At 35.4% G+C, this 15,009-nt stretch overlaps 1 protein-coding gene across 1 annotated transcript in view; it reads right to left on the reverse strand.

Annotated features, from left to right (window-relative positions):
* Positions 1-2,398: 2,398 nt before the first annotated feature.
* ABCA13 (ATP binding cassette subfamily A member 13) overlaps positions 2,399-15,009 on the reverse strand; it is a 183,414-nt gene continuing 170,803 nt past the window's right edge. The window contains exons 60-62 of the mRNA XM_026038381.1: positions 5,907-6,012; positions 4,252-4,389; positions 2,399-2,670 (exon numbers count right to left, since the gene is read on the reverse strand). Of these exons, the coding sequence (XP_025894166.1) occupies positions 2,581-2,670; positions 4,252-4,389; positions 5,907-6,012 (334 nt within the window). The 3' untranslated portion in view covers positions 2,399-2,580. The remainder of the gene's footprint in view (positions 2,671-4,251; positions 4,390-5,906; positions 6,013-15,009) is intronic.

The following is a 15,009-nucleotide window of genomic DNA, read 5'->3' on the forward strand; positions in this document are numbered from 1 at the left end:
CATAATGGACTGGGAGAAAGACATTGTTTGCTACTTGCCTGAATTAAATTGGGTCTCTTGAGATACATATGAAGCAATTTAAAAGAAGAAAACATTGTTAACTGAACTCACCCATCAGTCTTAAGCAAACCTTATTTACTTTATTCATCTATTACACTAATACAATCTTTCACATCTTAATCAGATAGGGGAAAAAAAAAGTCATTTTATTATTCTCACACAGCCAAATTGTGGAAAGCCTGCCTCAGCTGAGATCCAGCTTGGCCACTCTTTTGCAGTCTCACCACAGTGAGTCTTGTATGCTAGAATGCTTTTCTTGGTCTAAGCAAGCTGTAGCACTGGTTTACAAATTCATCTGCCTGGCACGTTTCCTAAGCAGAAATTGGCACTCTTGCCCCAATTCCACAAAACAGGGGCCTTTTGGCTCGGCTCTCTCATATCCCCAAGAAGTGGCACTATCTCCTTAAATCCATCCTCACTCAGATTTCCTAGCGGCTCAGAACAGACCCTCGCTAAGCATTCTGGGTTGGCAGCTCATTTCTTTAGGAAACTGTGGTGCTTGAAGACAGACACTAGAGTTTGTTGAGGGGGGGAAAAAAAAAAAAATCAAAGAAAGGCAGTATCATAACATCAACATTTTACAGATCTAGATATAATAAAGCTCTATGTGCTTGCTTAACATACTTTCCCTCCTCCCCCTCTCTCCCTCCCCAATTGTTTTTTTTTTCATTATCCAAGTAAGAACTCCAAGAACATTCTCCTATCAAGTCGTTTAGACTGTAACTCTGTCCCTCTTATATTCCTTTTCTTTCACTGCAAGATGCTGAGCAGGACACTTCTATGAGAGCATACTCTGGGTCTTGCTCACGTTTCCTGAAACTGCCTTCTCTTTCTTTCTCCCCCTGCTTCCTTCACACTCTGCTTTAAGACTTATGTTTTTTGTTCGCTTCCTACTACCAGCCTCCTGCAGAAATTAAAGAGAACTGATTACACCAAGAACACAACCATCCCATTTCCCCAGGGTATTTCCGCTTGGATGGTGACTGGTAGGGCTATTAAGTGGCTTTTCGGTGCTTTTGATGCTGAGCAGCACGGCACAGCTCTGACATCATGCCGCACACTCTATGATACTGAGCTATTTCAGCGACAAAGCAACTTCATAATCTCACTCTGTTCCATATACATAGTGTATATCAAGTCTGTAAATTTTTTTTAAAAACTTTCTCCAGCTTATAGGGTTTAATTTCACCTTTTAGAAATAAGTAACATGAACTTTGACGTTAGAAAGCATGATGGGTCAAATCTCCAACAAATAAAGCCTAAAAGAACAGCCGAGTCAGTCTGCAAAGCCAAAAGAATATAATTTTTAATGTTTCATCTTCATACAGCAGAGCATTATAGCAGCGGTACTCTAAAAAAATGATAATTTTAGATTTTTTTTTTAATCTCAAAGTACACTCATTTGATTTTCACAGGGATTATATTGTAAGAGTACACATTTAAATCACATATTCTATTATTTCAACTATTAGATAATAAAGTGCAATAAAAGTGGTATCAGCTGTCTTTTATAGGGTTCCCAAAGGACCTGTTTTGGAAGAGTCAGTAGTTTACCACAGAACATTCATTTTTTCCCCCCACCACAAAACAAGCTGATTTATTCATTAAATGCTCACTTCATAAACATGTGTAGCCTGAAGGTTGTGGCATGGCTTCATCTGAACTAACATCATAATATACATTTATTAAAAAATTTATAGATCAGTGTGTGAATTCTTATTTCACTTTCTTTCAACATGCCCCTTAAACATAATCTTGGCATTCTTCTAGGAAAAAAAGAAAGATAACTCTAAGAAAATGACACAGGTCATTAAAAAGATGCTTAAGCATTCCTCCAGCAGCAACCAGCAAGCATAAAGGAGCAACCAGCAAGCATTGTCAAGTATGATTTATGAAACCTTGTTAAATTTACTTAACATAACTCAGAGACAGACTAGTACACTAATACCCTCTTTAACATGAACCCTTATGGAATATAGTGCATCCTTTATAGGATAAAAATGGCTAATTTAGCTTGTCACAACACAGAATTGAATAAATGTGGAAGTCAAAAGGCTCTCATTTGTGCTATTAAATACAAATATTAGGTGATAACCTAGTTCTTTCTAGCATTCAAAGGGTTTTTCTTGCCTCGTCATGTAAAAATTACAGATATTAAGTGTGCATGCAAGAGAAAATTACAGCAGTCATGAATATAGACCCACCACAGAAAAAATCTACTATACACAGTGACATTAGAGATCAGCCGTTTTTTGTTACATAGATTTGCATTCATTAGGCAGTGTGTAGTATTAAATTCTCCTTTACTAAATAGCATTACTTTTTGGTGGTCTCTTTTGGTCTGTGTGCAACTATTCTTTGTTTTACTACTAGCACTTCTGACCTACAGATGTAAACTCACCTCCGTTCTGCTCATTTCACCTTCTTATGCTTTTCACAGACCAGCTGGTGAAAGCTGAAAGAATTTATTACATATATGCATACACGTATTATGCAGCTTTTCTGTATTATTTTCTGAACCTAGACTGGCAGACAGTCACGAAGAACAGTGGGAGATTCTTGTGTAGGATGTGTGGCTCCTTGCTGTTGTGTGGCAAAATTAATAAACACCTGAAAGACACAAAAAAGCAGGAATGACAAAATGATAGTATTTGAACTGATACTCTGGAGACATGGCTAGAGATTTCCTTAGGGTGTTTTTCTAAGCTTTCCTCATGAAAGAAAAAAAAAAAAAAAGAAGAGTAGAATTTACGTCAATGGAACACCTCTAGAATCATGTTTTGTCAACTCTATAAATAATCACTCTTCACCTCTCCAGTGGATGCAGTGGTTGATGAAATACAAGAACATGGTAAAAAATATTCAAAAAAGCTGTTTTACTGTTACACCAGTTATGGGGTAACAATCATTTTCTTTGTATTGAAATGACTGACAGGAGGAATGTGAGCTGAACGGCAGTCACCATTCTACAGATGAGAGTCCAGATATTTACAGGTGAAAGTATACTTCTGAACCCTGTACAGCAAATCCTGCAGTTCAGGTGCCTCTGTGCCTCCTTAAAATATATACATCTATATTTTTTAAAACAGATCTTACTACAAAAAGGCTTGTTTGCTTTTTAATCACAGATCTATTTGACAGCAAGGAAAGAAGAAAAGATGACTAGACTAAATCAAACAATCATATTCATATGCAAACAAACTTAGGATGCATCACAAGTGTGTTTGTTATTCAGAAAAACTATTTTCCCGTCTAAAACAGACACTCAGCTACTCAGGGAGCAGAAATGATAGTAGGTGACTGAGGTGATGAATCATCAAGAATAACAGAGAGAAAAATAGCTTGAGTGAACAATTTAGGAACAATCCTTAAACTGAAATTACCTTACATAGAGCCATTCAGTGTAAACTTTGTTTACAGGCAATTCACAGATTAATACAAACCACAATATTTCATTAATGATTTGCACATGGGACAAAGGAGCAAGTACATACCATACATCACATATAATTAATATTTTGACCAGATGCCACCCCTTCAGTTTCCAGAATACTGAGTGAAAATTTGCATACAAAGATGCTGTAGCACACCACAGCTACCTAGGAAACACACCATTGCCATCATTTTGTTCTACCTTGTGTCCAAACAGGATTTCACAGCCATTAGTTGTGGGCTCTTCTGTCTACTTGTGCATTCCCAATGTGCCATAACGGGCAGTACAATATTTATGGCAGAAGAAAGGCACCAAGGGAAAGGTATTGGACTAGGTAATCTCCAGAGGTCCCTTCCAACCTCAGTCATTCTGTGACTCTGTGAAAATATCCTGTAAATTTAAACTTTATTGTAACTTAAAAAGAATGGTTCTGCCATTTCAAGGACACTGAGAGTATCCTAGCTTTTCAAATGCTTATGAGGCAGTTCACAGTCCAACACTCTCAGATTCCACAGGTCTAGATGCATCTAAGTACGGACCAAGCCTGAGCATATTACTAATATGTGAGCTTTTAACTGCTCACTCCAGTTTTCTCCAGTGTAAAAGTGTCAGGGTTCACAAAATTACTGTATATGCCTGAGCTGTCCTGGAATTACTGGTTTATCACAAATATTTAATTAGTTCCATCAAATCAATATTCTGCTGCAATATATACTCACATTAACCCAGTAGGTTTAAAAAAAGAAAAGAAACAGTACCTGCTCTAAAGTGGTTTGGCTGATGGAGTAGTGTTTGATTTGGAGAAAAGCTTTGTGAATCTCCAGGACTCTGAAGAGTTCTGCTAGGCAGCCCGGACTTCGTGGTACGTGGTACTCCAGCACATTAAGATGCTGTCCCTTGAAATGTGCAAAAACAACCAAAAGAGATACAAATGAATGCATGTTGATGATGATGAAAAAACACTTCATAACTAAACTGGTTTCAGTAAGCAGCTTCACTGTAGGATTTTTTTTTTTTTTTTTTTAAATCAAGAACAAAATTTTGTTTACATTAGCAGCACAATAATGCTTGCTGTTCATACCCAGAAAACACACATTTTCTATGTTTCTGAAATAACACTTTGTTAGATGTATAAATTTAGGACAGTTTTATACAATAGGTTTTTAATCTACCTGAGTTACCCCCGTCTGTAAAAACATGAGATAATGAAGCGAAGTTAATCATATTTATCAAAATGTTGTACATAAATGCACTTTAAATATACATAATCATATATTTTGCAAAGAGAAAAAATACTGGATTCCCACATCGTTATGTGAACAAGAAACTTGAATCTAAGAAAATCTCTGCATATCTCCATATACCTTATTTCAGCTTTTACACATGATAAGATTGCTTCTGATCCTTGAATTGAACTACCTCAGAAAAACACAAAAAGAAAACAAATGATATGGCCACGGGATAAGATTTAAAGGATATTTAAGAAGTGTAATCTCTTTAGTAGGATGCCCTTTCGTCTCTTCCTTTTAAACTATATTTCAGCTTAAAGAGAATCCTATTTTAAATTCTATGCATTTGCTGGTAAGCTTCCTGACCAAAAAAAGCCCTAACTGCTATGTTGAGTATTTATTCTGAAACATTCTGTATGTATTTTTATATATATATATATATATATGTAAGTACATATCTACTGTACACTTATACACGAAGTATGCATTTGTGTGTGTATCATATACTTATAAATGCATGAAAACACACATATATATTTATACTTATACTCGGACAGACATTTATTAAAAATAGTCATAAGCTTACATAATTTTAATCCTAAAAACCAATAGAGGGGAACAACCTCCCACACCCCTCCCTCCCCCCCCCAAAAAAAAAATGGAACAAGAAAAAAGATGAGCTCACAGCATTCGAGAGTCTTCCTCAGAATCTGATTACCACTGATTACCAGCTCCATATCAAATAAAACAATCTCAGCAAAAAGCATGATGAACTTATTGGAAAACCAATTGCTACCAAAGCCAATACTCTTAGTGACTGCAGTGCATTCCTACTTCAGGTTAATACAAAGGAAAGTCCAACCAGTTCAACAATTAAAGCAAAAGAAAATTACGACTCAAAGAAAAGAGTTGTTTGCTTATAAAAAGGCTATTTGGACTTGGATGGTACAACTTCATCAACATCACAAGTCAGATCTAAATGAATTGCTGAGCAAGAAAGTATATATATACTTATATACTTTTTTATATAACCATATATACTTTTTTATATTTTTTAATAAACATATATACTTTTTCAGAAAAAAAAGACCAAATAATGTATTAGAAATATCCCTTTTATTCTCATTTTCTCATATTTAATTCTGCCATAGAATAATTACTATGATGAAAAGTTTTTCCTCTACCTTAAAATGTGTTCCAGGAAAATGTAGTTGCAGACAGTCCAAAATGACTCTTCCATAGTTTATTTCTTTGTTAAGCCAAACCTTGATGGAATAGCCATCTCCAAATCTGAGAAAGATACTCAGAAAGTCAATACCACAATGACAGAAAGAACAATTGTTTCAATTGATTTTCCTGTGACAATTACGTCGATAACATCATGTATGTCTATTGTATTATCACTGGAATTTTGGTAATATATAAATAACAATATGTATTTATATATATATATCTCAAAGAAGCACTTATTTCGATTAGAGACTAGTTAAAATAATGTTAATAAACAGAAAGAAATCTTTTTTCCGTATCTCTTAAGTTACTATAGTATGATTCATTATCTAAAGTATCTAATGTTTTGTTAACTATAGTTAACTATAACTATAGTATGTCTTAATATATTAGTATACTATTAATATACAAATGTATTATGCTTTCAATAGTTAAGTAAAACCAATTATGAGAAATAATCCTTAACTTCAGCTGTTTCAGTGAGCAAAAACCAGAATCAACAGTGCCCTTTTCAGGCCTCTTCACAAAGCAGCATGGCTTTTATTTTAGCAAATATGAGTGCTACTGTGTTTTCATATACACAAAGTATAGGGGTATTTAAGGAGGTGCCAAAGTTAATAGATTTTCTTTAGCACTATAGCTGCACAGTCTGTCTCACAGAATAACTTAAGCAGTATATTTCTCTCTTTCAATACTCAAGTGACAAAGTTAAGCACAGGCAATCTAATTCACACGTTATTTTTTTATTGGATTTACTCACTCCTAATATTTAGCTGAGGAAGTTACAATAAACTCATAAACACTGAAATGGCAACCATATCCTCAAGCACATTGCTCATGCGGCTGAAGCCCTGCAGCTTCGTTCCCAGCATGGGTTGAACCTGATAATGGGGACAGGCCACCACAAAAGGTGGTGGCACAGGCCGTGGCCCTTATTTATTTTTCTTTACTCTTCAGCTCCACAATTTCTCATCCCCTGATCACTTACTCTAGTATCGCTAGTCTTTGGTTTCTAGTGACTGTCTTCAACAGTATTTCAACAGTACTCATGCCTACACTCTCCCACATCTTTTGTGTGTACAACTTGCACTTCAGGATAGCAGCTGGGTTATTTGTATCTGACATGTATGGAGCACATTTTTATATGATCAAAACAAAAGTAAGTAGAGTGGCAAAATAAAAATAAAAATGTCCGGGGAATCTCAATCAAAATGTAATAAGAAATAAAGTGGAATAATCTCAGATATATTTATAGTTTAACCACAGACTGAGTACCTCCAAGTAAAATACTTCAAGCACCTCAAATTCCTCATTTATATAATAAATAGATAGAAAAATAAGGAGTTCAGCATTTATTTTTTTTTATTGACCAGAACCTTTGTTAATATAATAGTGTTCATTGACTTGGTTATGTGAAAAATGGTAGACCACAAATTTGATTTTATTAAGAACTTCAGCTGAACTGAAAGAACAAACTATAATTTCCAAGGATCTTATCAGACTAGATCTTATCTCTCGCTATAAAACCGTTGTTGCTAGATTTTATGTAAAACAATGGCAGCTTCTGCACTAAAAAAAAAAAGCACTATACAAAAGATCACATTAAAATAAATTACTGGGGGTTGTTTTTTTCTTTTTTTCATTGCAGTCAAATTCAATCACTGAGCTGTTTAAAATAGAAAAAGGAGAAGGAAGCATTCTTGATGCAGTGATTCCTGCCGGATGCAGTGTCCAGTTGGCTGGTTCTTGAAGGAATGTGCTGAATTAGCTCCCATCTAGACCATGCTGAAGGATCCCAAGTATTCACCAACTGATGCGTGTGACAGATGAGCACTGTTATACCAGAGGGATCTAGGGCAAGGTGGGAGCCAAGGCAGTGACTGTCTCTCTTGCCTTGCAATATTTTACTAACATATGATAGATTTAATTAAATCTTTTAAATGCATAGCATCATCCCTGTAGAAATGCATGTGACAAAAACAAACAAAGATGCTACAAAGATGGAGAGAGTTAACAAGGGTGTTCAGTTTGGATGACAGCCAACTTAAGGCAACATTATATCAAGCCATCATTGATTCTGATCCATTTTCTAGCATCTCTGCACAGCCACTGTTGAAGCTGAATGCTGGTTTACAGAAAAGTTTAACAGCACCATAAAATGGAATTGTTGCATAAAGTGAAGTTTCCAAAGAAAAGAATTAAAATGTTCATTAGCAAAGACAGAAAAGTATCTGCAACTTTGGTGTTAATCTAAATCATCAACGGTGTAAATACTACTGTGGTACAAACGAAAATAATATTTTTTTACCTAGTCAAATTATGCAGCTTCTATACCTTGTATTTATAATTAATTTCAGTATAAGAGCCCTCTATACAGAGCAAGTTGATCAGCAGTAAACATTTCTCCCTGTTGTAATCAACAAGCTGCTTTCACTAGCCAATTGAGGCAGCGAAAATTGAATTCATCATTTTCTCTGCTTTGTTTTCCTCTCCAGTTCAGCAATAAAATTAATTCAGAAACCCAAAGTGGAATTACAGTAAAAAGCACAAACCAGTTTCATTAGCATTGTTAGGACCAAACCTTTCGCACCTGATAGTTTGAGAACTAAGGAGGGAAATGTTATCATTAAAATGGCATAAACTGAGCCAGCGCACCTGTTTTGCAGTCATTTGTTTGAAAGGAACCACCATCTCTTCCAAGCCTTCCTTCCAAGCCCTTCCTTCACTGCACTTCCTTACTGGAACACCACCTGCATTTTTATTTGCACAAGCATATTCTAACACAAGTTTTTCTTCCTGTCTCTCCTTCCTTCCTTCTCTTCCCAATCAAGCCAGTTGTTCAAATGTGACTTTGACCTAGTCAGCGGTATTATTTCTTTAGCACCAAGTCATCATCTACTAAAACACTACCATGAAACTGAAACTAACCCACGAATCCCCAGGGCGATTTTTAAAAACTAATCATCTGGAATATTAGCAGCATCACTACAAAACCATGATTTTAGCAAGGACTGCAAAGCACATACGAGCTGATGGATAAATAGTGGAGCTGTTGGTCTACACTGTACTCCACACTCACATAATTACCGAGGTCCTCAAGCTAGCTGAGCAGGTCAAACAACGAAGGAGTGAACGGAGCATAAAATGGCAACAGGATGGGAAAAATTTCTCTGTCAGCAGTTACTAAATAGACTAAAACTTCTCGGCTGAGGAGACGGATGCCCAGAAAAGTGTTCTGACAGAGCTCAGAATCACGGCTGGGACCGAGAAAGAGATTAAGGAATATTCTTCACTCCCTACACTGCTGTTTTTCATGCAAGAACAGAGGGCATCAAATTAAATTATAAGGAAGGTAATTCAAAACTATTAAGAGGAAGTAATTTTCCTTGTAGCACATCAGAAAACTGACACAGGATGTGCTGGATGTCCGAACTTGACCTGAGATGAATAAGAGATTAGACAAATTCACCAGGAAAAAGAAAAATATATCCACTAATACATCACCTCTGGCTTAACAAGCCTCTAACCCAAGAATTGCTGGAGGCTGGCTGAATAATGCGGGAAATATGTTCCTTGTAGCCAGACCCGCACTGGTGAGGCAGGGCCCTGGAGGCTTCCCTACTGTTACTTCCAACTATGCAAAGGTAATAACAATAAATTAATTTCCCAAAAGCTGAAAATTCTCATAAATATTGAGTAGAGGAATTACTATTTAGAGCAAATAGGGTAATATTAACACTTTCGTGTTCCCTTCTGTCCATCCTTCAGAGACCCTAGTGCAGATTTTAATGGGAAAAGAAGTTGAAGTTGAAACACTGTCAGTGCTTCGTGTTGACAGACATACAAGAACAAAACAAAATCAAAACTAGCAACCAGAGATTTAAATTTAACAATGGATTCAAGAATGATCAGCCCCTGAATCACTCCCTTACCCAGAACCATTTCTCAACTCTTCCTCTCTGCAAATCAAGAACATGACCCTATGTTCCAACTCTTCATGATTAAAGCAGAGCATCTAATCATCCACATATTTCTTGCCAGTAATCAAAAAGTACATTTCCTGGAGAATATTGTGCTTGCAATTCCTGGCATCTATGTGTCTATATATGCATCAAAAAAATTACAGCTGCCAGGAAGTTTACTTGTGGAAAAATAACATGCATACTTTATTTATGCGCTAGTCTGACAGATCAAAAGATTACTCCAAAATGACATTAGCGGATAGCAAAATAGAACGAAAACAAAATAAAAAAGCACATCGGTGCTTAATGCATCTTTTAGAATATATGCCATAAATCAAAGAGGAGGAATAATTTGTTACTGTACTGTTTGCACAATGCTTTGGTTTGCATTCATTTGCAGACAAATAAGGTTCTACTTTCCTTAAATGAATAGGTCTCATCTAGACAGAGTAATGTGGTTAGTTCAATATGATTATTCAAGTTTAGGACACAGATTCAACGCATTCTCCTTATAGGTACAAGTAAAACTAAAAAGAGAACAAAAAGTGAAAAATATTGGAAACAAAGGCTGAAAAATTTGATATAATAAAAAAATCAACATGAACATATAACGGATTAAGTAGACTTTTACTTAACACTATGACATTTATGATATCATCTGATAAGCACACCGAGACAATATCCAGGAAGCAAAAAGGTGTTTAAAAATGAGGTTAACAGTTGTATTATTTTGTAAAAAATCTGCTAGTATCAAAAGTAAAAATACTATATCTTGAAAAATTCCAGTTCCTTCTGTGATTATTTAAAATATGGAACAACCTCAGTGTTACTGAAAAATGGAATATTTTTATTAGATGCAATAACAATTAAACGATAAAATCTTCCATGTACTGTTAGTAGGTTTTGGTTTTATCTTTTTCTAAATTGATAATGATTTTTCCTGAGTAGTAATGGGAAAACAAAGACAGACATTAAAGGAACAAATAACACTTCTTCATGCATTTAACACACATGCTTTTGTTTACATGCGCTCCAGACTTTCACACCAAATCACCTAAAGTTAGTATCTATATTCAATCATACTATTGTTGCAACAATGATATCCAGAGGTTAAGTCTAATTCAAGGCGTAACTTTGCCTCACTCTGAATTATGTATGTGCACATGTTCATATGTTAGCATAGACAGACAAACAGCAGAGGAACAGAATTTGTTTTCATATTACCCTTACATTATGTTTCTTGAGACACAGGCACAGCAGCATCAGAACAAGATTCATGGCAGAGCCTACAAAGTCTCAGAACTGTTTCTTCAAACGGGCTTCCAGGACTCAACAGTGAAAAACCGGAGGAAATAATGAAAAAATAAAAATCCTAAATCTAATCTAGATGGAGCTCACAGACTCCAGAAAGAGAATGCCTCACATCTCCCCTGATGGATAGGTGATGGTGATGCCTGTGTGCAGGTCCCACATGCCCCTTGCTACAATTCCAGCAAGCTCAGTCTCTCTACAAAGATCCTGTTTCCAACGCAGGCTCACTCAGCTCCAGATCTGCCCAGGAAAGAGATTTTCAGCAGGTGGCTTCTGTATAGCGAAGACAATTATTCTACATTAAAGCTGAAGGCCTACAAAAATGAGGGTGAAATAGATCTTTAGTATTCTTCCGGTGGCCACAACATTTGTTCAATCTTAGGAAATTCAAATATTTTCTCTTTTCCCCCCATCTTGGCTTCAAATCAAAGTGATAATGGTGGTTAGTTTCCCTGGGCTTGAACTACCAAGTAGTTGTTACCAGCACAACTTGGACTGCAAATATTTTAAATTAAGATTCTAAATTTTATCCTGATGGAAGGTTAAGGTGTGTGCTACCTTAAAAACTTAAAAGAGACCCTTAATCCTTTCTTTCTCACTTTCCCATTTAAGAATGTGAGTTGTCTTGAAAAACGAAAAAATAAAACACTTTAACTATTAAGAAAAATGTAAAATGTAAATAGCTTGGCATCATGTTTGCCATTCCACTGCTATAACAAATGGATTAATTGCTGGGTAATTTAATCAGATGGCTTGCTGATACTATTTGAGCACAGACTTGATACGTGTCCAGCACTTCAAAAATCGGTATGGTTTTTTCAGCTATGAGAAAGAAGTCTATCCAGATGGCCCTAAAATGAAGGACAGCATTCAAAATGTTGTTCCCAGAGGATTGGCCAGCTGTATCTAACATGGAAATGCTTCTGTGAATTTTTAAAAAAGCATTAAGTATAATGGAGAATACTGGAGAGAGCATTTAAATGTAATCCATTCACAAGCTAGAGTAATTGACTTGGTTGGCAGGAATCAACTGAAATTAGATTTTAATGGGCACAACCGCTAGCACATCTATCTCATATAAACTACATCTAGAACTAAGATACTAACTTTTCCGGAAATTGTCCTTCAACTTAATCTTTCCAGCTAATATTACCTTTATGTGGCATTATTCAGAAATTTGCCACCTACAATGAAAGACCCTTCTGAAGAAGTCCAATATTTATTATTCTACTGAGAAACATTTGAAGGTATTTTAAATCCATTTAAAAATAGAAAAATACACTCAGGACTCAACAACTGAGAGTAAGAAACCAAAAACCTACAATTGTAGTCAGGAGACATCTTTGTATGAACAATTTATAAAAGATTTGCAGACGAGCTGGAAAAACGAATCAATTCTCATATTAGAAACAGCACATGTCTTTTTTAATATCCCTGTGAAGTTTTTATGCTACAAATTAGCATCTTCCTGGAGCTCACTCATACCATTCATAGAACTTTGTACTGCCATCTGACAAACTGTGTTCAGTCCAAGACTATTATGTTTTACATCTGCCAAAGACTGAAAGTGCACTGAGAGGGGAAGCTTCACCACAGCTAAGAAGCAAATTTAACATGACTTCAAAAAACACCCATTAAGCCTTCAACACTGATCCAGAAAAAAAAAAAAAAAAAAAAAAAAAAAAAAAAAGTGCACTATTTATTCTATAATGGTATTAAAAAAAATGTAAAAAAAAAAAAAAAATTTGAGAATTTCCATCAAGGCAAATGAAATCCCAAAAAGGTAGAAAAATGTGAATTTAACTGTTTACCAATATGAAAAATATTTTTCACATGTGATAACGTTATTACATATTATTTAAAAAGTGCTTTTACTGTTATCTCTCTCAACAGAGGTCTAATTCTAGCATAGAAGGCAAAGGAAGGTTTTCTTTAAATATTTAGATTAAATAATTAGATTCTAGAGAAGACTGAGAAGGGATCTTATCAAAACATAAATACACCTGAAGGGAGAATGCAAAGACGATGGAGCTCTTGGTGGTGGCCAGGGACAGGACAAGGGGCAATGGGTGTAAATTGAAACACAGGAAGTTCCATCTGCATGTGAGGAAGAACTTCTTCACTGTGAGGGTTACAGAGCTCTGGCACAGGCTGCCCAGGGAGGTTGTGGAGTCTCCTTCTCTGGAGGTCTTCCAAACCCACCTGGATGCCGCCCTGTGCCCCATGCTCTGGGTGTCCCTGCTGGACAGATTATCTCTAGAGGTCCCTTCCAACCTCAATCATTCTCTGATTCCATGAATTCTTTCTTTCACTCAATGAAGCCTACATCAAGTGAATTGCAATTGATTTTTAAACATTTATTCAATTTCATTTATAGAGACAAATTAAAGATAGATTAAAAATATCAAAAGTTATTCATAAATAGGAGTAAATCAAAACATACTGTCAAGACAGTATTTTTTTTATGGTAGTTTAAAGTTATTTACATGAAATCTAAATAACTTTAGATGCATCTTTAGATGTAAATTTTTTTTCTTATGTTTTCCTTCAACTATATTTAGTGGATTTAAACAAAAAAAATGCAATGTAAAAGCATTTTACTGTGAGATGGTAGCAGGGACAATTATAGTAAAGTGCTAATGTAGGAAAATACTGGGGAAAAAAAAAGAGATTACAACAGTTGAGGTGGCTGTTAAGGCAAATGATCTTTGGTAAGTAAGTGTTCCTGAACAGGATATTTAGGAATGCTTATGGAGGATAACATCTCTCTGTTTCAGGAGAGGATTCAGAAGCTTTCTGCAAGGTATATTTTAGAATATCTGGAAATTCTTCAAATAGATTGAAAAGAAGAACTATATGGGGTTTCTTAATCTTGAAATGATGACTGTATTTATCATGTGTGCAAGAGCCTGGGGCTTAGAAGGGTGTTCTGGCGTGGTAGGTAAAGAAAACTACAATCAGGAACTCTGTCTGGGGGGAAACTTGGAGGCTAGAATAGGCAGGAAAATAACAGGAGTACTGAGCTTTGGCTTTGGCTTCTCTCAGTATTTACCAAAGTCTTCCAAGGAAATAAAGAATAATTTTCTTACATGCTTAATTAAACGGATGATAATATTTTTTAAAAAATCTATTACCTATATCCATGCCAAGCTGCTTCAACAATCTCCTGTTTATGAATTTTAAGGCAACACTCCCTACAGCGGCTTTGCCTCTAGAAGCCAAGAAAATGGATTAGGTAGTCAGAGCAAATTCTGAGAACTGCATGATTTTAATATGTTTCTTTGATAGAATTAATATTTTCTCCTAATAAAATGCTCTAAAGGATTAGAAAAATTCAGTAAGTTCCCGAATACTAACTGTGGTAAACTTGGAGATTAAATCAACTAATCAGGTAAAAGTTAAGGGGATTTTCATCCTGCCTTAAGTGAAAAATTCAGGGTAATTTCAGCTACAGCATTTCTTCAGAAAGCCTCAATAACATTTCTAACCAGGTCACATACTATAAAATCCCAAATGAACACCACAGATACATATTTATTTATAAAGAACTATCATGACAATATAAAGAACACAAACCTGCTGCTAACATGAAATATTCTTAGTAGGCATCCTTTTTATAAATTGAAATTATTTCCAACAAATAAATAATTATGAATGTGACCATCAACAATTCTTTTATCATGATCTTCCTTTGGAGAGCTTAAGAGAGGCGCTCATGCAGCCTTGATTTCTGAATGATTGGTTTATGAAAATTTGGATGTCATCAGAATTAATGTGAAGGTAC

Source organism: Nothoprocta perdicaria, unplaced genomic scaffold, assembly GCF_003342845.1.
Source record: "Nothoprocta perdicaria isolate Ctin4 unplaced genomic scaffold, notPer1 scaffold_209, whole genome shotgun sequence".
Taxonomy (NCBI): Eukaryota; Metazoa; Chordata; class Aves; order Tinamiformes; family Tinamidae; genus Nothoprocta; species Nothoprocta perdicaria.